At 35.4% G+C, this 24403-nt stretch overlaps 2 protein-coding genes and 2 long non-coding RNA genes across 6 annotated transcripts in view; 2 read left to right on the plus strand and 2 right to left on the minus strand.

The window, feature by feature from the left end:
* yrk (Yes-related kinase) overlaps positions 1–14389 on the plus strand; it is a 74000-nt gene extending 59611 nt beyond the window's left edge. The window contains exons 8-13 of one of the 2 annotated variants that reach the window (NM_212781.2): positions 69–224; positions 2950–3129; positions 3502–3578; positions 6049–6202; positions 6505–6636; positions 12173–14389. In NM_212781.2, the coding sequence (NP_997946.1) occupies positions 69–224; positions 2950–3129; positions 3502–3578; positions 6049–6202; positions 6505–6636; positions 12173–12381 (908 nt within the window). In that variant the 3' untranslated portion in view covers positions 12382–14389. The remainder of the gene's footprint in view (positions 1–68; positions 225–2949; positions 3130–3501; positions 3579–6048; positions 6203–6504; positions 6637–12172) is intronic. The other variant, NM_001365553.1, reaches the window with a different exon arrangement.
* Positions 11403–12375, minus strand: LOC141379183 (uncharacterized). The gene is made up of 2 exons (XR_012395262.1): positions 12138–12375; positions 11403–12073 (listed from the first exon to the last, which is right to left on the minus strand). It is a non-coding gene; the product is annotated as an uncharacterized lncRNA (long non-coding RNA).
* Positions 14174–16668, minus strand: LOC141379185 (uncharacterized). Its single transcript, XR_012395264.1, has 2 exons — positions 16082–16668; positions 14174–15760 (listed from the first exon to the last, which is right to left on the minus strand). It is a non-coding gene; the product is annotated as an uncharacterized lncRNA (long non-coding RNA).
* Positions 16669–21456: 4788 nt separating this feature from the next.
* Positions 21457–24403, plus strand: part of ahdc1 (AT hook, DNA binding motif, containing 1) — a 61459-nt gene continuing 58512 nt past the window's right edge. For both annotated transcript variants that reach the window (XM_073931910.1, XM_003200637.7), the window contains exon 1: positions 21457–21870. The gene's annotated coding sequence lies outside the window, so the exon portion shown is untranslated. The remainder of the gene's footprint in view (positions 21871–24403) is intronic.

The raw sequence follows: 24403 nt of genomic DNA on the forward strand, positions 1-24403 counted from the left end.
TTCTGGCCCTTCTAACATTGCATGCCACCCTGTTTCTCCTCTTTTCTCTCTTTCAACACTCTTAACAGGAAGTAATGATGGTTTATGTTGCTACTTGACTAAAGCCTGTCCCAATACCACACCACAAACAATGGGCTTAGGCCGGGACGCCTGGGAGATCGCCCGCGACACGCTCAAGCTCAACCGGAAGTTGGGTCAGGGCTGTTTCGGAGACGTCTGGATGGGTGAGAGGGATTCGACCCATAGTGTTGATGTCATCGTGCCAGCGTTCGCTAAAACTAACCCAGATAGCAGACCTACACTGAATTAACATTGAATCAACAGGTTGCAACTTCAACATTGATTTTTTATTCAGGTTTGAATAATGTTACCAGCTCAATTAATGTATTTTCAGTGATGGAAACAGATTCAATGCCACTAACCTGATTTCACCAAGTGGAGCAATGTTCATGGATTAAAATCTATGTTGATCCTGGAACAACATTTCAATCAGCCAATCAGAATTAAGGGGCAGGTTTAGCGTATATGTTAAGTTTAGGGTTACTACGCACAGTATATGCACTTCCACATGATTGTTATCCAACAATGATACCCCATCTGATTTGGGGAATAATTTACAGTTATGGTAAATCAGGGGTAGGGAATCGGTATGGATTACATTTTGAAGCTGATATGAATAATGACACAGTTGTTAATCCAGGATTGCATCGTACTTGGCAAAATCATGACATGCCTGATCGTAAAATGCACAGGTGTAAATGCCCTCCGAAATGCATTCAAGATGGATATCTTTCGTCACTCAAACCATTTCAGGTGGTCTGGGATGATTTCCAAATGAAACCGGACAGTTCTAAATGCGTCCAGTTGTTAAAACCACATATGTAAATAAGAAATAATAATAAATGTGAGTGCACACGTGTTGTGGGCTATATGATATACAAGCACAAATGCATAAGCAAGAGAATAAAACGGATGTCAGTTTCAGATGTTTTTTTTGTTTTATTTTTTATTTTATTTAGTTTTATTTAGATTTACATGTAGTCATTTAGCTGACAATTTTGTCCAAAGCAACTTACAATTGAGGAGGGATTTGGCAGTTCAAGAAGAGGCAACCCATCAGAAACATGTCATGTCATGAGCAGGGCCAGACAGAATCTGCGGACGTTTTTTGCTATTTCTGCGGAGAATTTTGGTAAAAATCTTTATTATTTTGGGAGTATCCAGCGGAGTATCATAACTAAAAGCTTAATATATTAAATAAAAAGTAATAAATTACTGAATCGAAAATGAATAAATTCAGCTTTACACATTTACTCAAGTAAATAAACAGAATTAATAATGGGCTAAAAATCTGCAGAAATCTGCGGAATTCTGCGGAAAATCTGCGGAATTCTGCGGAAAATCTGCGGAATTCTGCGTGCGCAGATTCCGTGTGGGCCTAGTCATGAGATGTTAAAATTAGGTTAGATTTAGGTTGTGATGTCAGGTGACTAAAATTCAGTGTTTACCCAGCGTCTAATGGCAACATTATTTTGACGTTCAATGATGTTGACATTTGGTTGATTTTAGGTTTGTTACAAAGTGACCAAAATCCAACGTCGAGCCAACATCTTAAACCAATGTCATATTGACATCAAATACTGACATTTATTTGTCAGGTATGACAATCCAACATCTGATAGACGTCATAGTGTTAATGTCCACACGACGTCAAGCTGTAACATCATTAGACGTTGATATTTGGTTGATATTAGGTTGGACATTAGACATTGATTTTGGCCGGATGTTGAGTTCTGACATCAGCCAAATTTTCATTTCCAAACAAAATGCAACATCCCCAAAACATTTGGGTACAACGTCAATCTGACGTCATGTTAATGTCAGGGAGGGATTTTATTGTTGTTAAAGAGAGGAAAGTGTTTCTACAGGTGGTTTGTCAAGCCCACTCACCTGTCTGAGGCACACTCAGAATTGCATAAGGTTTATTTTTTGACTAAAATGATAAAATTAAAATGTTAAATGGATGTCTATGGCAGATGAACAGAGACACAGCCTCTGTAAAAAAAGTGGGACAAAGTTTTTTGGAGAATAGGTATATACAAATTATTGTAAACTCTTTACAGTTTTGAATGATGTCTTGTCTATATAAATATGTCCTATCCAATACAAGTTTAATCTAACCTGTAATGTCAGGTCCTTTTATTGACGTTAACTGAGGGTTTCTATGGCAACTGCAAATTGAAACCCGCTTTTACCGTTAGTTTGTGCTTTAGGGGATATTTATGCAAGCCCCGCCCCCTACTCAATATTCAGTCTGAAGTACATCAACACTAAAATAAAAGTCACTGCAACTTCCAGTTCACACAGACTTAAAATCTGCTTCTATCATTGACAAAAAACATTATTTGATTATAACAACCTGAATAAAAACCAACCTTTCGACTGTTGATCCAATGCTAATTCATGCTACAGTAAGTCTGCTCTCTGGGAATGTTCCTATTGGATGCGCCAGGCTTCCCTTGCTCCTATCCATGCACAATTATTCCCAGCATTTAACATGTCAGGAGAACATGAAAAAGTGTCCTTTTGTGGGTCGTTCACATCAGAAATGCATAATGCATGAATGTTGTGATTGACCCTGCTTTGCCGAGCATCAAGTCTGAGGTTCTGACCTGTCAGCTTATTCCCAGTCGCACAACGTCAGCTAAACCCCAATGGCATTTCAGCGCTGTGTCCATGTTTACTGTGACATTAAAAATGCAACAGCACATTCGCCGACCAAAAAGTGAAGTTCAGCTCTTTCCCAGATGCTGAATATGGTGTTGTCTGCAGTAAATCCCAGCTTCCTGTTGCTTTGGTGTGTGGCTTTATTTCCTTTTCATTAGCTGTTCTGTCGTCCTCTAAACCCTGGCGTGTTCAGGCTGTTTGTGACAGTGTTTCTGTGTGTAGGCATGTGGAACGGCACCACTAAAGTGGCTGTGAAAACGCTGAAGCCTGGCACCATGTCTCCTGAAGCCTTCCTGGATGAGGCGCAGATCATGAAGAGGCTCCGTCATGATAAACTGGTTCAGCTTTATGCTGTGGTGTCCGAGGAGCCTATCTACATCATCACCGAGTTCATGAGTCAAGGTCTGGAGCGATATCAATTCAGTTCACGTTTATTCCTACAGCATTTTTTACAGTATCGTTTCAAAGCAGATTCACAAAACGGTGCACATTATTGCTTCACAATCCATTTCGGAGAAGTGAAAGTTATTAGTTGCCATAACTTTAAAGGTGACTAATTAACTAGTAATTAGTAGCTTTAACATCTAAAATGATAAACATAGTTAATGTGCAGTTAGGTGATGTCAATTTATACATGTTTAATGAATATGATGATATCAGCGAGAACAAAAACAACTGGGGTTGAGGTGGATTTAGAGGGTTTTGTATCTAAACTCTTCAAATATTATGTTATAATTAGGCATAATTTTTTTTATTTATGCTTGTGTGGTTTAGGAAGCTTATTGGACTTTTTGAAAGATGGTGATGGCAGAAATTTAAAATTGCCTCAACTTGTGGACATGGCAGCACAGGTAATGTTTACTTTCCCATTTTTTTCATCATATTGTGTTTTTTAAGCATTTTAAGCTTTGAAACCAACCAGCTACGATGAGAATCACAACATTACACATTTAAAGTACATGGAAATAGTTTTTGAAAGCACAAGGACACTTGATTACATCATTTTGGGCTGTCAGTGAAAATCTAATAGATATCTAAGAATATAGCCCAAAACTAGACTAGTTGTCAAATAGACAGATTAGACCATTGTTTCTCAACTGGTTGGTCACGGTATTATTTTCAGTGGGTCGTGTTTGTGGTCAAAAAACAACAAAAGATCAACTTTTTACTTCTTTTTCCTTATACTGGACTTTTATTTTGAAATGCATGCGCGACAAGCGTACAGTTTGACTTGTGAAATTTCATTTAATTATTGCAACAAATATGTCGGAGCGCAAGTACGACCCCGAATGTGTAAAGTATGGATATATATAATGATGACAAAAAAGACTTAAAGCCTCAGTGTCATATGTAGTGAGATGCTCTCAAAAGACAGCATAAAACAACATTTAGAAACCAGAAAACATGTTTCATTAACAGTTTATAATGACAGTATTTGTCGTTTTTACTTTGTAATATTTCTATAATTTGCTCCATTTTGTTAAATGACAATAATAAAATATTGTTTATTTGCAAGTCTTGGTGAATTTCTTATGATGTATCTGTCACTACTTGTGTATGTTAACAAATAAATACAATGAATTTATTGAATTATACAATGAATTAAATGAATTATAATTCTTAAAATCGTATTATTGTGCCTAAAAATTTGGGTCGCGGCTTGATGACCATGTAAAAATGTGTGTTCCATGGCCAAACCAGTTGAGAACCCCTGGATTAGACAGACTTTGAAGACCTTTTTCTTGGCTGCTGCATGGAGGGCGCCATAGTCTTCCGGTAGAATGCTAAGAACTTCCGTTTACAGCGTTCACAGCTGGTAATTTAGGCTCCAAAAATGGGTTATAAATATGGGCTAAATAGCGTTTCGAGTGGATTACGAAGTGTTTTTGTGACACACAATTTTGAAAAGTGTGCGTTTAAAACCGGTAATCTGTCAGATGTGGTTCACGCGCGAGAGAAAAACGTTCTCCTAGTTCACGTGTCTGCCGCCAGAACTACAGTGTGTGTGTGTGTGTGTGTGTGTGTGTGTGTGTGTGTGTGTGTGTGTGTGTGTGTGTATGTGTTTTTGTGACATATCAGGACACAAATCTGTATAATGACATTGGTATGACACAGGTATTACAAAAAGGAGGTGAAATATGAGGACATTGGTGACATCCTCATTTCTCAAAATGCTTATAAATCCTATAGAATGAGTTTAATCAGAGAGTAAAGCTCCACATAGTCTCCTGTGATGGTTGGGTTTAGGGGTGGGGTGAGGGCAATATAATATACGGTTTGGACAGTATAAAATGAATGGAAACCTATGTAATCTCCCCACTTTTTACAAAAACAAACGTGCGTGTGTGTGTGTGTGTGTGTGGAAGAGCTGCTGAGCTGATAGGTCAGGAACACACACACACACACACACACACACACACACACACACACACACACACACACACACACACACACACATGCAATACTTCACTGCATTATAGAGCACACCAGATTACTGGCTTGAAACTTAACAGGTTTGTAAGTCATGTTATTTACAAAAATGACCAATAAAAGTCTGTTATTAATACTCTGCTGGCTGATTTGCTGTTCATTCTAATCTTTATTAACTTTATTTTCACTTTGTTACGCTTATTAAATCAGTGTTTTTGTGGGACAGAGCAGTAGGCTACGTGTGTGTGTCAAACATTTTAGTGAATTACATTTGTTTGGGCTGGTTATATATTTGAAAGAGAGTAAATGTTGACTATAGCGATGACGAGGCTTCATTTAAATGGCAGAAGATGCCGTCTGACAACGAGGGGAAAACGCCTCACAGCATTTGCTTTCCGTCCTATTAGATCGCATTTTTTTAAATGATCAGTCCAGGAGGTGGCGCTGATCAACAACAGTATTAGTTCAAAGATGATAAAAGCAGGTCAAATAGATTAAAAATATAATTTCAAAGCTGTTTATACGCATCAGCTGCCGACAGGAAGTTCTCAGCATTCTCCTTGCGCATAAACGCAAAGCATAATGGGTAATTTTGCGTTCTAAGAAAAAGGTCTATATGTGGTCATTCACTTCTGTTTATTTGATGACTGCTCTAGTTTTGGCCTATTCTTAAATGTCCATTAAATTTTCACTGACAGCCCAAATTTAGCCATGTTTTAGACAAGATGAATATGTTTAGACATCTATTAGAGATCTTTTAAAAAACCAAAAATGTTTGCTGTTTATTATGTTTTGTTTCCATTAAACAGAAATTGGGGAAAATATATACAGGGGGGCTAATAATTCAGGAGGGCTAATGATTCTGACTTTGACTGTATTTCTTTGTTTCAGATCGCTGCCGGCATGGCCTACATCGAGCGGATGAACTACATCCACCGAGACCTGCGAGCTGCCAATATCCTGGTCGGAGACGGTCTGGTCTGTAAGATTGCAGATTTCGGTCTGGCTAGACTGATCGAGGACAACGAGTACACAGCTAGACAAGGTCAATCCATGCTCCAAACTTGATCCTAATCTACTCAGCATATTTCTTCCATTTGCCCGAGTCTCTTCCTTTATTCGAGACTATCAGATGTTATTTATCTCCTCCTCGGCCTCTATTCGATTTCATTCCAGCTCATTTTGTTCTAATTCTCCTTTTACTGCGGTTCAATTTCCATCTTTCATTGCTCTATTTTAGGATGCTTTATCTCAGTCCTCCGGTTCAGCGCCTTTTCACTTGATCTGCAATTTTCATAAATCATTAGGAAATGTGCTGAAGTGATTGTCTCGATGCTGGTGTTGTAGGAGCGAAGTTTCCCATTAAGTGGACTGCACCGGAGGCGGCTCTCTATGGTAAATTCACCATCAAATCAGACGTATGGTCTTTCGGCATCCTGTTGACGGAGCTGATTACCAAGGGCAGAGTGCCATATCCAGGTGCGTCACAAATCTGTGTTTGTTTGTTGAATGAAACTCAATGCAAGATAAGGCGGCTACAAATGCACATGTAGGAGGCTATTATGGCTGCTGCAATTATCAGTTCACCCAAAAAAGAAAGTTCTGTCGTTTACTCACCCTTCACTTGGTCCAACTTAGAGTTTCTTTCTTATCTTGAACACAAAAGAAGATATTTTGAAGAATTTTGGAAGTGTTTGGCCTTTTTTTTTTACTATGGCTGTCCAACATTCTTCAAAATATCTTCTTTTGTGTTCAACAGAAAAAATAAAGTCATAATGGTTAGTAAATGGTGAGTAAGGGTGCTTTCACACCTAGATGTTTGTTTCAAAACCTAGTGCGTTTCACTCTTGAGCTGGGTTCATTTGGCATATGTGAATCCAGCAATCGCTCTCTGTTCCGCGCCAAAACAATCGGTCCTAGGGTGCCTGAATCAACTGTAGTGAGTAAGCAATACAAACCAGACTGCATCACAGTGTATAATGGATATGTAATTGTCATATATATGGCGATATGAATGAGATTTATGAGTAGGGCAGGAATCATTCATTCATTTTCTTGTCGGCTTAGTCCCTTTATTAATCCAGGGTCGTCACAGCGGAATGAACCACCAACTTATCCAGCAGGTTTTTACACAGCGGATGCCCTTTCAGCTGCAACCCATCTCTGGGAAACACACACACATACACACACACTCATACACTACGGACAATTTAGCCTACACAATTCACCTGTACCGCATGTCTTTGGATTGTGGGGGAAACCGGAGCACCCGGAGGAAACCCACGCGAACGCAGGGAGAACATGCAAACTCCACACAGAAACGCCAACTGAGCCGAGGTTCGAACCAGAGATCCAGTAGGGCAGGATGTCCTATCGGTAAATGTGCATTTTTTGTTGAATATGAAAGTGAACGCAGGCTGAAATATTTACGAGAGCTGTTTTAAACTGACCGAAATTACCATCTGATCTCTGATCTTATAATATGTTGTATTAGGCCTACTATTTTTTCAATTCTGCACTGATACCTCGAAAGAAGGATCAACATTGATCTGCTTCATGATCTGACTGCAGTCTTGGTTCATCTGTTAATTCTTTATAATGTAAGCCTATAATGCATAATTCTAGCCAATGTTTTTTAAGCTCATATATAACAATGAAAAAAAGCTATTAAACGTCTTATTCTTATTTTAAAATAATAAAATAAATGTTACAAAAAATTTACAGACAATAGATTGATTGATTCAATAGATTTGTACAACTCTTGACAACTGAAATGAGGCTCTGTGCGAGAAAGTCCCTCCTGTGATTAATATTTTATGACTGTCTGTAGGTGTCACCATTCAAAAGTAAAGTGCACCTTTTCACTTATAATGTCTCATTGCTCATCATCTTAAAATAACATATGACAGCTGAGCAGAATCCATAGGACAAATAAACCTTGACCTTAAATTCTAACCAGTGTAAGGAGAGTTGACTTGAACGTGGCTTGTTTTAACCATTTTGGTTCGGTTATAAACTTTACCATATGAAAGTGAACCGCACCAAGAATAAAAGGCAACATTGTAACAATTTTAATCCCTGTTTTGGAACAAACAGGTGTGAAAGCACCCTAAATGTTGATTTTTGGGTGTATTATGCCTTTAAAATAAATAGTGTCGGGTTTGCTGCATTGTATTTACAGCTGAACACATTTTTTGGACGTTTTTGAAAGTTTACTGTTAGTTTTTTTTTCTTATTTAGATTGCAAAAACTATTGTTTAAAGTCAAGAAAAATGAAAACAGCTCAGTTAATATTCAGTTTTTAATAGTTAAACTAAATCTTTGGGAAATAAACTGTATGTAAAAAAAGCCAAACAATACACTACTTGTGAAATGTTTGGGGTTGATTTTTATTGTGTTTTACTTAAAGTAACTACCATACGCTCATCAAGCCTGGCAAAAATAAATAAAAATAATAATAAAACAGCAATATCAATACAATATTAGTACAATTTAAGATAATTTTTAATTAATACATTTTTTATTGATTCATTTATTCGTTTTCCTTCGCCTTAGTCCCTTTATCCATCAGGGGTCGCCACAGCAGAAAGAACCGCTTTATTTTTTTATATATATTATAAAATATAATTTATTCCTGTAAAGCAAAAATATTTGCCAGTGAGGTTAAGAATATAATCTGAATGCAAATTAAAACAAGATTATTTAGCTTACCCCAAACTCTCAGAAATAAAGGTATGGGAGCTGTCACTGGGGCAGTACCTTTTTAAAAGATTCATATTTGAACCCAAAGAGTCCACAATGGTACCTCAAAAGTGCATATTAGCACCCAAATGAATGGGTACAAATATGAATCTTTTTAAAAAGGTAATGCCCGAGTGACAGCTCCTGTACCTTTATTTCTGAGAGTGTACTGTCAGATACTTTAGCCTGTTTTAAAGAAAAACTCGAATTTGCTATTACTAAAAAAACTAACTATATTTTTGCTCGTCTAGAAAATGTTTCTTGATTTAAGAATTGATAGCTATTTAGACTAAAATCAAGGTAAACACTCCTAGTAGGAAAAGCATTTTTGCAGTGCCCAGACCCTACAGAGTTGTGCACCTACAACAAACACGCAAGATACAACACCAACACCACACACACTCACCTCTTTTTCTCAGCTCTCAGAGTCTGAGGTGTCCAAACTTGTGCTATCTAGCCATGCAACCACCTGTCCACTCGATCCCATTCCCTCTCATCTCTTGCAAGCCATCTCTCCTGCAGTCATACCAACACTGACTCACATAATTAACACATCTCTTGACTCTGGTTTATTCCCCACTACATTTAAGCAGGCTAGGGTAACCCCACTGCTAAAGAAACCCAACCTGGACCATACGCTACTTGAAAACTACAGACCAGTATCCCTGCTTCCATTCATGGCCAAGATTCTGGAGAAAGTAGTGTTCAATCAAGTCCTGGACTTTCTTACTCAAAACAATCTCATGGACAACAAGCAATCCGGCTTTAAGAAAGGCCACTCAACTGAGACTGCCCTGCTCTCGGTCGTGGAGGATCTCAGACTGGCTAAAGCAGACTCTAAATCATCAGTCCTCATTTTGCTGGACTTGTCAGCTGCTTTTGACACTGTCAACCACCAGATCCTGCTATCTACGCTTGAGTCACTGGGCGTTGCGGGCACTGTTATACAATGGTTCAGATCTTACCTCTCTGACAGGTCATTCAGGGTGTCTTGGAGGGAAGAGGTGTCCAACCTACAGCACCTAAACACTGGGGTACCTCAAGGCTCTGTTCTTGGGCCACTTCTCTTCTCCATCTACACATCATCTCTAGGACCAGTCATCCAGAGACATGGATTCTCCTACCACTGCTATGCTGATGATACCCAGCTATACCTCTCTTTTCATCCTGATGATCCCTCGGGTTCCAGCTCGTATCTCAGCCTGCCTGTTGGATATTTCACACTGGATGAAAGATCATCATCTTCAGCTGAACCTCGCAAAAACGGAAATGCTTGTAGTTTCTGCCAACCCGACTCTACACCATAACTTTTCAATCCAGATGGATGGGGCAACCATTACTGCATCCAAAATGGTGAAAAGCCTTGGAGTAACGATTGATGACCAACTAAACTTCTCTGACCACATTTCTAGAACTGCTCGATCGTGCAGATTCACACTCTATAACATCAGAAAGATCCGACCCTTCTTATCTGAACATGCAGCTCAACTCCTTGTTCAAGCTCTTGTTCTCTCCAAACTGGATTACTGCAACTCTCTACTAGCTGGGCTTCCAGCTAACTCTATCAAGCCTCTTCAACTGCTCCAGAATGCAGCAGCACGAGTTGTCTTCAATGAACCTAAACGAGCACATGTCACTCCGCTGCTAGTCCGTTTGCACTGGCTGCCAGTTGCTGCTCGCATCAAATTCAAAACTCTGATGTTTGCCTACAAAGTGACTTCTGGCCTAGCACCTTCTTATCTGCACTCACTTCTGCAGATCTATGTGCCCTCCAGAAACTTGCGTTCTGTGAATGAACGTCGCCTCGTGGTTCCATCCCAAAGAGGAAAAAAATCACTTTCGCGAACGCTCACGCTCAATCTGCCAAGTTGGTGGAATGAACTCCCTAACTGCATCAGAACAGCAGAGTCACTCTCTATTTTCAAGAAACGACTAAAAACTCAACTATTTAGTCTCCACTTCACTTCCTAATCTGCAATTGCCTCTTTGAATATCACACTAACTGTACAAAAAAAAAAAAAAAAAAAAAAAAAATTACTAACACTTCCCTTCTTAGACTTTACAGACCTGAAACTTGCCTTTAGTACTTATTCATTGTTGCTCTTAGTTGTGTAAATTGCTTCCTTGTCCTCATTTGTAAGTCGCTTTGGATAAAAGCGTCTGCTAAATGACTAAATGTAAATGTAAATGTAAGCTTCAAATCGCTTCAACACATCTGCCCAGAAGTTTCTAGTATATCTAGCAAGAGCTTGATCAGCTGGTTCAGGTGTGTTTGATAGGGTAGGAGCTAAACTCTGCTGGACACCGGCCCTCCAGGGCAGAGTTTGGACACCCCTGATCTAATGCATCCTTGCTGAGTGACAGAATTACCAAGATAGTTCACCCAGAAATTATAATTTACTCACTCCTAAATGGTTTCAAACATTTGAGTTTCATTCCTCTGTTAAACACAAAAGAAGATATTTTGAAGAATGCAAAAAACTGGTAGCCATTGACATTAATTAAACAAAACTATGAAATTTATTGGCAATATTGAAATTTTAGGGTGAGCCATCCCTTAAATTTTCTTTAGGAACATCTCACTGACCTCAAACCTCAATGCAATATTACTGGTAATAATTAGAACTATTTTTAAAAGACCAGGTGTAAACAGGGCCTTAGTTGTCCAGGTAACCGTTGAACATCTAGCAGAGATTTTCTGTTCTGCAGACTAAAATAACTCAACAAGAAAACACACATTAGAAATGACTTGAGTTGTCTACATTCAGACACGGTTAAACTTATATCTTGCACAAGAACTATGACAAATAATGCAATATTTCCGGAACCGCATGCATTCAAATATCCCCATTATTGTATTCATCAAATTTTATTAAGCTTTTTAAAACATTTTTGGTAAACGACATATTCAAAACATCATCATCGCTGCTTTCAATGTAAATATGAAGTGTAAGTGAACTGTTAAGTGCAGCATGGACTTTCATGATGCTGTATTTGCTGGCAGTGTGAATTGAAAAGGTGCTTGATTTGAAATGAATAATCCTTTAAGAAGTCCTTGAATCTCCTTTTATGGAAGAGTGGGAACCCTGTTAATTGCTTAAAGGGACAGTTCACTCAAAGATGCAAATATAGAGATATTTTGATGAAGAATGCTGGAAACAGGTAGCCATTGACACTAATAAACAAATACAATGGAAGTCAATGGCAATATTTATATTTTTCAGAAACATCTCACTAACCTCAAACTTCTTCTGTGTGTAATGTTTGTGCACAGGAATGAACAACCGAGAGGTGCTGGAGCAGGTGGAGCGCGGATACCGTATGCCGTGTCCGCAGGGCTCGCCGGCATCTCTGCACGAGCTCATGCTTCAGTGCTGGAGGAAAGACCCCGATGAGAGGCACACATTCGAGTATCTGCAGAGCTTCCTGGAGGATTACTTCACCGCCACCGAGCCCCAGTACCAGCCCGGAGAGAACCTGTGATAGACACACTTATGTCCATTAGTTCAATATATCCTTCAGGAAAGACGCCGTCGCCTTTACTTTCTAGCACAGTACCTCCATAAACTGATTTTTGATCCACAGCTTCTCAATCACAAGCTTCAGTGCAACCGCTCATCTTGTGCTTTGGTTTGAGACTTACTTGCAAGCTTAGGTCACTTTTGAGAAGTAAAACAGTCTAAGACGTCGATTTATTTAACTTGAGCACATTAATATGCCTGTCTGCTGATTAAAGGGATAGTTTGCTCAAAAAATGGCTGATCATTTACTCACACTTTCATGTTTCTATCTTCAGAAGAATGCTGAAACCTGGTAACCATTAACTTCCATTGTATTTTGTGTGTGTGTGTTTTTCCTACTATGGAAGTCAATGGTTACCGGTTTCCAACATTCTTCAAAATATCTTCTTTTGTGTTTAGTAAAGTTTTGGAGCCACTTTTGGAGTAAATATTAAGTACATTTTTATTTTTGAGTGAACTATCCCTTAAAGCTATTAAGCACACACTGTATGTAATCATATTAATACCTACTTGTTTCTCTATATCCATCTACTGTGTCTGAATGTAGACGACTCGTCATTTTTGATGTGTGGTTAACTTGTTGAGTTATTTTAGTCTGTAGAACAGAAAATCTCTGCTAGATGTTCAATGGTTACCTGGACAACTAAGGCCCTGTTTACACCTGATCTTAAAGGGATAGTTCATCCAAAAATTAAAACTGACTCACTATTTACTCACCCTCAAACGTTACGAGTTTCTTTTTTTTTTTGTCGAATACAAAAGAAGATATTTTGAAGAATGTTGAAAACGGGTAACCATTGACTTCCATAGTAGGAAAAAACAATTACTTTTGGTTTTAAACATTAAACATTAAGACACTGAATATTTTGAAGTGAAGTGAGTTAATGATGACTGAATTTTCAGTTTTGGGTGAACTAAAATTATTTAAAGATGCGTTTAGGTGTTTCGTTTTCACTGTTTGACCACTTTCATGATTTTTTTTCAAAAGCATGATCTTTAGCCAGGTGCATTGATGGACGTGTTTAGGTTTATTTACAACTAATATTGCTAAAAAAAAACAATAAGACAATGGAAAACTATCCATTTAGCCAGAAAACTACACCGACCCCTCTGGATTTGTGTTAGAATTAAATCATGATTTTTTTTTCTTCTTAAGATTTCAGACACCAACATGTGTGAATGGATGTTTTTTTTTTGTGGCCATTTGAATGAAAAACAATCAGATCTAATGCATTTTCAGCTATTTCTGGAAGCTCAACTAGTTTGTGTTTGGAGTCATCAGTTACAGATATTAACTTAAATGCATCCTAATGCTGTGTAAACAGGGTCTGAGATTTTTCATAGAACTGCCTGTTATCTGTGGTTTGTTTAGTGCTGAATGTGCCGTGCAGGTCTGTTCTCCATTAATGAAAAAAGCTCAAGAACGAGAGCACTCGAGGTTATGCGACTCAGAATGTGCATTTTTAAACAACAATTTAGCATTTCTGTTTTTGTTTGTTTGTTATTGTCTGATTAAAAAAATCAACATTGAATGCAACGCTGAAGCCAAAAATTCACTTGAAATTTCAGAAGAGGTGTGTTTGCATGTCAAGACACTTCAAGATGCGTTTGTTTCTTTAAGCCAGTCATGTCATAGCTTTATAACCTTTCTTTGTTTAATTGTGAACCTAACAGTCTTATATTATCTTACTAGAAAGCAGTTCTGTCATATAATAAGGAGACTTGATGTCAGCAAACAAAAAAGACTTTCTTCAGAGCTGTCCTTTGAAATGAAACATTGCTGCAATGCATCCTGTATTTTTACACTGTATTTTACATTTTATGTCATATCTCAATAATTTAAGTACCTATCAAATCTGTGCCTTAATTGGGGGGTTACAGTGAAAACTATAGCCCTGAACTGGGGAATGTGTATTACAGTTATGCAATGTGTTTGTGCCAATCTATTACACTGAGCTTACTGAACTGAACCCGTGTGTCTAACATGTGTCTTTTACTCAGCTTTTACTCAACTCAATGTGGGTTATCATGGGCAATACAACTGTGTAAAATGGATTGCTTCTAGTTTAATTGCTTCTAGTTTAAATACGTGCATTTGTGGGACACATTGACAGACATGAGCGATCAATGTCTGGATGTTCATATGCTTTTGCTGAAACCATCGGCTTCCATACATTTAATATATAATAACATAATTTGTGCAGAAAAGCCCATTCCCTTGAAGCACTATCTGTTTCCAGTAATTTATTAATTTGTAAAGGCTTTATATTATAACATAATTTATGCAGAGAAACTACATTAACCATGATGCTTTCAATTCCTATAAAAGCACTATCTGTTACCATTAATTTATAATTTTTTTAAAGGTTGGACATAATAACTGAATTTGTGCAGAAACAAACTACATTACCCATGATGCTGTGCAGTACTTTTTTCAAAGTTAGATATAATAACATAATTTATGCAGTTAAACTACATTACCCATGATGCTTTGCAGAAAATTAACCAATCAGACTTGGCAAGCATGCCAAAAGATATCTTTAGCTCCGCCCATTTCTATAAAGCACTATCTGTTACCATTAATGTATTATTTTTTTAAAGGTTGGACATAATAACTGAATTTGTGTAGAAAAAAACAACATTACCCATGATGCTTTGCAGAAAATTAACCAATCAGACGTGGCAAGTATGCCAAAATATATTTTTAGTTTTTAGCTCCGCCCGTTCCCATGAAGCACCATCTGTTTCCATGAAGTTGGTATTTTTTTAGGTTGGTTATAATAACATAATTTATGCAGATAAACTACATTACCCATGATGCTGTGCAGAAAATTAACCCACCAGACTTGGCAAGCATGCAAAAAGATATCTTTAGCCCCGCCCATTCATACATACCAACATACACTACAGACAATTTAGTCTACCCAATTCACCTATATAAGGTCTTTGGACTTATGGGGGAAACTGGAGCACTGGGAGGAAACCCATGACAACATAAGTGTGACAAACATGCAAACTTGAAGTCAGTGGATACAGACAGGGTCGGAGTTTGACTGCTTTTCAGCCCTGGAGTTTCAAGCCTTACACCGGCCCACCTCAGTTCACGACTGACTATATTAAAATAAGGTCATTTCCAATTCATTTTCTAATGACACGATTACGCCTTTTTCAAGGACACAGCTGCTTTAGAACTTCAAATGTGTTTCATTAATGTGAGAACATTAAAGGGCAGCTAAATCTCCAACACTATGTTGCTGTTCAGTGGTTAGGCCCTTAATAGTGATTAATAAACCACACTGAACTGAGCTGAACTGAACTGAACTTAAGTACTAAATACTGAACTACACTGTGGTCACACTTTACAATAAGGTTCATTAGTTAATGTTAATTAATGGATTTACTAACATGAACAAACAATGAACAATACATCTACTACTGTATTTATTCATGTTAGTTAACGTTAGTTAATGAAAATACAGTAGTTCATTGTTAGTTCATGTTAACTCATGGTGCATTAACTAATGTTAACAAGCATGGACTTAAATGTTAATAATGCATTAGTAAATGTTCAATTATGATTAATAAATGCTGTACATGTGTTGTTCATGATTAGTTCATGTTAGTAAATGCATTAACTAATGAACCTTATTGTAAAGTGTTACCTACACTGTTTACACTACACTATGATCTTTTATGTGAAGCTGCTTTGACACAATCTACATTGTAAAAGCGCTATACAAATAAAAGTGAATTGAATTGAATTCTTTAAAACATCACAATGTCCTTTCCTGCAATATCCGAATTTATATTCTGTGCAAAATTCTTTAAATCCAGTCCGTAACGGTAGTCACACAAAAAATAAGTAACCCAATCAGTGTTATATACACTAAAAATGATATATATAATTTAGGTGCGGTTAGAACTCGACGGCGTCATAACGCAACATGCCGACCGTTGGACCACTGTTTTTGTCCTAGTTTTTGAAACAGGTTAGGAAACAGTGAAGAGTGAGTATAACGTTAAATAGCGAAAGAATCTGTCGACATAATGATGATTTTATGTTTGTGTGAAATCCCTTTAAGTAGGCCTAATAATGAAACAGAACGCTATTTTAACATATGATTTTTAAATCATGATAAACGTTCTTACCATAAATGCCCATCGCAAACGAAAATAATGTCCCTCTTGGCCTATACCCTGCTGAAAAATCCAGAGAAAACCAGCCTTGGCTGGTTTAAGCTGGTCTACCCGCCTCTTTTTAAAGGGGGTTTTAGCCATTTCCAGGCTGGTTTCCAACCATTTCCAGCCTGGTCTTTGCTGGTCAGGCTGGAAAATGACCAGCCAAATCCAGCTAAAACCAGCTTGACTAGCCTGGTTTAAGCTGGATATAGCTGGTTTTGGCTGGACTCCCAGCTGGGCTAGGCTCAAGCTGGTTTTAGTTGGTAACACCAGGCTGGAAATGGCTGGAAACCAGCCTGAAAGTGGGCAAAACCCCTCTAGAACCAGGCTAGTTGACCAGCTAAAACCAGCCTGGGCTGGTTTAACCTGGATTTTTCAGCAGCTATTCCTAGAATTTTATATATTAAAACGGCAACATTACAAAAACAAAATGGCGGAATTCGCTGATTACCTTGCAACTCGCGTTCTTCTACTCCGACAAATGGGATGAGACCACTTCTTCGTTCATAAAAGTTGTAAGTCTCAACATAAAATCCAGTTGTTCACAGCTGCATTTACACGCTCTCCACTTTACTGTCCACAAGATGGCAGAAGAGCCACAGTATGCGAGCTGTGCGGGTTTTTAGTATGCTGTATTGGTTTATTAATTATCCTGCTGGGGTTTGTAGTCATGATGGTACATTCCGTACCTGCACTGAGCTGGCACTTTGTTCTTGCCGCAGATTTGATTTCTACATTTATAAATTAAACAGCTTGTAGCATCTACATTTTGCTGCAGCAGTTGAGCGTGATCCTCTGCAGCCCTGGAGGAGTGTGTGGATGATGAATGATGAGCTTTTATCTAAAAATCTGATATAACTAGAAGATTTTAGATGATTGTAATCTTTGTTTTTAGATTTCAGCCTGTTTTTGTTCTTTGTTTAGCTAAATGCTAGTCAGTAAACAATTTAGTGAGTAATTTCTGTCTATGCTTTTATGTGAGATACAACATTTGGTATGTTAAAATTGTATGTAGAAATTGTGAACTGATCAAATATTATAATCATAATAAGGAGAAGCACAACTCAATGCATCAATGTTATCAAATAAAATTGCAATCAGCCTGTTAGGCAGCTTAATATATATATATATATATATATATATATATATATATATATACATATATATATATATATATATATATATATATATATATATATATATATATATATGCAGGTTTTCTTTGTTATAGTGTGAAGGAATGGCAAAAAAGATTGAACCGTGAAAGAAAATAAATGTAATTATTGTATGTCAGAGCACAGGAACTCAAACAGATTCAGCCATTATATTATTGGAGGCTCACTGGATGTTCTAAATTGTATTCAGCCTTTACAGGACATCAGACAGTTTTTAAAGAGACAGTTTACCCCCAAAAAAATGAATCTTCAAATTAAGATCACATTGAGTATACTGCACCAAGCAGTGTCATTGACTTTCATTGCTAACTTGCATTAAAAAGGGAACGGTTTCTCTTTTCAATGAATATTTACAGTGAAAGTCAATGAGTCTTTTTTGCCTTGTCATTTGTGTAGGAGCAGGAGTGATGCTTAAAAAAACAAATAATCTTATTATCAGTTTAATAATAAAAATAACAATTATTAGTAGTAGTAATGTCCCATGGATAAGAAAAAGTCATACAGGTTTAAGACTGATTAAAGGCCATTTTAGACGGTACAGAAATGGATATAGATATATAGAGCGATATATAAGATATATTGTTGTTATAATTATCATTATTAATATTACTAAAGTGAATTTACTTGGAAAAAAATATTGAAATCATAAAGCGTGTATTCTAAATATTATTATAAATAATATACACTGTCTTTAACTAATTATAAATTATTCAAATTTTTATTAGAGATATTTTCTGTTTTTTCTGTCATTTATTTTTTATTTATCATGTAATTTGTTATTTTATGACATAAATGTATTCCATATTTTATACTTAAAATAAAACGAATAACCTAATTATCAATTTAATAATAAAAAATAATAATTAATGTCCTATGGAAGAGAAAAAGTCATACAGGTTTGAGGCCGATGTAATTTTTTTTTTTTTTTGGTGAACTGGCCCTTTAAGACTCTTAAAGCTAAAGACTTTAAGGGCCTTTAAACGAGAAAAGCTTGTTTGTATCATATGGAAGAGTACTGACCATTCATAATAAATGAATGACTTAATTTGCACTGTTTTAAAGGTATAGTTGACAAAAAAAAAAAAAAAAAAAAAAAAAAAATATATATATATATATATATATATATATATATATATATATATATATATATATATATATATATATATATATATATATATATATATATATATATAATTTTTTTATTATTTTTTCATCGTTCACCTTAATTTCTCATTTGAACATTCCAAATTGCCGAATAAATGTCAATGATAACCAAAAATGATTGCAACATGAATATTTTTCTGAATGCATTTGTTTGTATTGATGATCAAACAGGTTTATAAATGACAAAATAATTATCTTTTGTGTCTCTTTAATGAGTAAAGTATATTTAATATTTCATCTTTCAATCAACATGCAAAAGACCCCCAAATTTGGGTAAGTGACCCTCCGGTAAAATATAAATGCATCATTTCATTTGTGAACATTTTATATTAAAATGTTTTTAACTTTGCTTTATTGTTAAATTATTGCCTTTTTACCAAGTCATTCTTTATTAATTAATTAATTAAATAATTTATTTGTTTACTTGTTTTAATCTAATTTGTGTTTATTTGTATTTGTTTTTTATTTTAATCACATTTTTTATTATTAAATTTATTTATATTTTTCATATTTGTTTTTATTTTATTCCCATTTTTATTATTAATTTAGTGGAGTAATTTGTGTTATTTATTTTATTGTTAAATTATTTATATTGTCCTTGAATTATGCATATTATTAAGAATATTACTTATGTAACATTTGTTTGTACTTTTTAAGCTCTTTCTCCACATTTCCACACGGACCCCCAACCACTCATCTGGACCCCAGTTGAAAACCTCGGCGTGATGGAAACTGATTGATCAGAAACAATCAGAAACAACTCTGATCTGAGCTCCTCTGAACCTCACAGAAATGTGTACGCAGATCTTCATTTCTTCAGTCTGACTGTTTTATACTGAACGCAATGAGAGAGAAAGAGAGAGATCTAATTAATTGTTTTGTGTGTGTATGTGTGTGTGTGTGTGTGTGTGTGTGTGTATTATCCTTATTATTATTATTACTAAAGTGAATTTACTTGAAAAAAAAAATATTGAAGTTGAGAGAGAAAATATTGGATTTTACAAATAATATTATAAGGGCGTTATGGTGGCACAGTGGGTAGCACAATCGCCTCACAGCAAGAAGTTTGCTGGTTCAAGCCTTGACTGGATCAGTTGGCATTTCTGTGTGCAGTTTGCATGTTCACCCTGTGTTGGTGTTATTATTTTTTATTGATTTGTATGAATAATATGATATATTGAGTAATAATATGATATACTCAATATTAATATGATACACTGAATAATAATGAGATACATTGAAAAATAATATGATTTATTGAATAATAACATGATACACTGAATAATAATGAGATATATTGAATAATAATATGATATATTGAATAATAATGAGATATATTGAATAATAATATGATATATTGAATAATAATAAGATGTGTTGAATAATAATAAGATATATTGAATACTAATATGATATATTGAATAATGATATGATACACTGAATAATAATGATATATATTGAATAATAAGAGATTCACTGAATAATAATATGATATATTGAATAATAAGAGATTCACTGAATAATAATATGATATATTGAATAATAATAAGATGTGTTGAATAATAATAAGATATATTGAATACTAATATGATATATTGAATAATAATAAGATATATTGAATATTAAAATGATATAATGAATAATAATAAGATATATTGAATAATAATAAGATATAATAAATAATTATAATATATATTGAATATTAATATGAAATATTGAATAATAATATGATATGTTGAATAATAATAAGATATATTGAACAATAAGATATACTGAATATTAATATGATATATTGAATAATAATATAGTATATATATAACATTAATAGGATACATTGAATAATAATATGATATATTGAATAATAATAAGATATATTGAATATTAATATGATATAATGAATAATAATAAGATATATTGAATAATAATAAGATACATTGAATAATAATATGATTTATTGAATAATAATAGGATATACTGAATAATAATAAGATACATTAAATAATAATATGATTTAATGAATAATAATAGGATATACTGAATAATAATAAGATACATTGAATAATAATATGATTTATTGCATAATAATATGATATATTGAAAAATAATAAGATACATTGAGTAATAATAAGATATATTGAATAATAAGAGATACACTGAATAATAATGAGATATATTGAATAATATTATGACATATTGAATAATATGATATATTATTTATATTTTATGTAATTATTATGTATAAATATAATCTTTTTACCGCTATTTTGACAATACATTTTTTTTACATTTGTCATGCTAATAAAGCAACTATTGAATTGAATTGAATTGAGAGAGAGAGAGAGAGAGAGAGAGAGAGAGAGAGAGAGAGAGAGAGAGAGAGAATGAATAAAGTCACGACAAGCAGGACTTCAGTACCCAGAGTTCTCGAGAAGAGTGAGGGGAAAAAGCAGCTAGACAGAAGAATCTACGGCGGCCCGGATGCCCCCGCCGACAAGGCACGTCTCTGACTGGATTCCTGCGAGTTGGTTTGCAGAGGGCGAGAAACGGCGCAGAACGGCGCTCAGTACAGTTTCTGCGCTCCTGTGGCAAACTGCGGCACTCTCCCACTACAACCACACTTTCTTTAAAGCGCTGACAGAAACACGACAGTTTTCCCTGCATACATTTTTGTGCATTTTTGTTCCAGTTCTTTTTTCTTTTTGTAAAACCAGATGCTGAACAGCCGACGCAACACAGAAGAGGACCGAGATGACCATTCACTCATAGTTTTTTTTGTGTGTGCAGATGTTGTTGTTCACACAGACTGTCACTCCTCTGTGCTTTTAGGATGTTGCATGTCAGCGGTCTGTGTGTGATCCAGCAGCCGCTCGGAGCCTGAGGAGAGAGCGTGAAACGCGGCAGCTGCAGCGGCGGAGCCCCGGCGGCGCCTCCCGGTGAGTGCGCGGCGCGCGTCTGCCCAAAAATTTGCATAGTCTTCCCCCCTGCATTTCACGAGGGTTTGTGTTTTCTATTGAAGGAATTTTTATTAACCTCATCGCTGCCATTCATTGAGCTCGCGATAGGTCACTCGCATACACACACGAGCGCGCGCGCGCACTCTCCATATCGCACTCACCTACTACATCACACACATTTGTAGCTGTCATTCTTATTAAATCGCGCTAGAATAACGCAGTGTGGTGGAATCAGATTGTTGAAGATATTTTTTGATTAGTGTGAATTGAGTTGTGCGTAATGCATGCGTGTGAGTGGCAAACATTAATGCTCTGAGTGTGGAATACTAAAGTGGATGTTGACTGACGGCATGCACGCGCGTCTGATAATGCGCGGGGTGATTATTATGGGCAGACAGCAGCAGCGGCAGCATCGTGCACTGACTGCACTTTTTGATTTAGCCTAATTATGTTTTTCAGATTCAGTTTGGAGTGATTTTTGTATTGCATTTGCTGGGTGAGTGACAGAATATGTGTTGGAGTCGTCATATTGTTGGCGCACATACAGATGTAATGCAGCGTTTTACGCGTTAAGAGTTGTCTGCTGTTTGACAGTGGGCAATGATGAGCAATGCAGTGGCGCGTTGGCGCAAGTGTTCGGCGACGGTGACGCGCGGATGTTTATGTTGTGACAGGCGCGATTTTAACAAAAACACGCGAGCTGCTCTGCCCCAAACACGCACATGGTGGCATTACGGAAACACGGACGCTTTTAAGAGCATGCAGGGAGATTGATTAGCGCGTAGTTTCAGTAGCTGTACTGGGTTGTCATGGAGACTGACAGGTAAAAGAGAGGTAAACTGACTAGTGAGGAGGCTAAAATTGGATTGGATTAACATGTAACGTCGCATGTTGGGGGTTTTGTGTAAGAAGAAAGCTTAAATAACTTAAGATGAGGGTGAAATAATGATAATTGAGCGTAACACTGAAAGCAATTATTAATTGGAAATCCCATTTTTAAGGTATAATAAAATTATGAGCTGAATTTAAACAAACAAATTAGGTAGAATAACATTACTAAATTTCATTTGTTTGCTTAATCTAGGCCACAAATTTTTTTGTATATGCTTATTAAGGCAAGGCAAGTTTATTTATATAGCACGTTTAATACACAATGGGAATTCAAAGTGCTTTACATAAACAAGAATGAAAAAAACAAGATAAAAATTATTAAAACAGATAAAAACAGATTAAAATGCAAAACAGGTTTTAAAAATAGAACTTCTTTTAAAAAAAATAGGCCTACATTAATTTTTTTAAATTATTATTAATATTATTATTATTTATTTTTTTTTTGTGTGTGTGTAACAGATTTATGCAAAAATGACTGATCCGGGACATGTGCTTATTAAAATTAAATTAGCCTATATGTGAACCAAGACCACAAAGAAAGTCATGAGCTAATTCTAAAGCTGCATTAATGGGCTGTCCATTGATGTATAATATGTTAGGATATAGCAATATTTGCATGAGATGCAACTTTTTAAATATGGGATTCAAATAAATCTATATATTGAGAAAGCCACGTTTAAAAAGATCTAAATGAAGTGCTTTGAACTGTACATTACTAATCAATAATTGAAACTTACAGAATATTTTTATAGTAAAATGACCTGTTATTAAGGCCAGATATAATCTGTGGACTTTTTGACATTTCTGCACAGAATTTTAAATAAATAAACAAACAAAAATAATAATAAAAATAAAATCAGGATTTATGCAGAATGATTTTGAGTGAATATGACCTGAAAAATTAACATAATAATACAAATAATACAATTATACATAATTAAAATAAATTAATTTATTTAAGGTTTACAATGCAAATTCAATTAGGACCACTAATTCAAACAAAGCTACAGCAACTCTCTTCTATAATGCATCCGCTAAAAGACTTTGTAAACTGTATTGTGTATAAATCATCTAAACATTTGCATATTACTCAATAATATCACTGAAAGTAATATAAAAACTAAATATATTCCTTATATAGATTCCTATTTTTTCTTTTTAAATATTTCCCAAACGATGATTAACAGAGCAAGGAAATTTTCAGTGTGTCTGATAATATTTTTTCTTCTGGAGAAAGTCTTATTTGTTTTATTTCGGCTAGAATAAAAACATTTTTTAATTTTTTAAAATCCATTTTAAGGTCAATATTATTAGCCCCTTTAAGCTATATATTTTTCTGATAGTCTACAAAACAAACCATCATTATACAATAACTTGACTAATTACCCTAACCTGCCTAGTTAACCTAATTAACCTAGTTAAGCCTTTAAATGTCATTTTAAGCTGTATAGTAGTGTCTTGAAAAATATCTAGTCAAATATTATTTACTGTCATCATGGCAAAGATAAAATAAATCAATTATTAGAGATGAGTTATTAAAACTATTATGATTTATTATTATTATCAGAAATGTGTTCTCTCCGTTTTAACAGAAATTGGGGGGCAAAAAACAAACGGGGGC

Source organism: Danio rerio, chromosome 19 (genome assembly GCF_049306965.1).
Source record: "Danio rerio strain Tuebingen ecotype United States chromosome 19, GRCz12tu, whole genome shotgun sequence".
Taxonomy (NCBI): domain Eukaryota; kingdom Metazoa; phylum Chordata; class Actinopteri; order Cypriniformes; family Danionidae; genus Danio; species Danio rerio.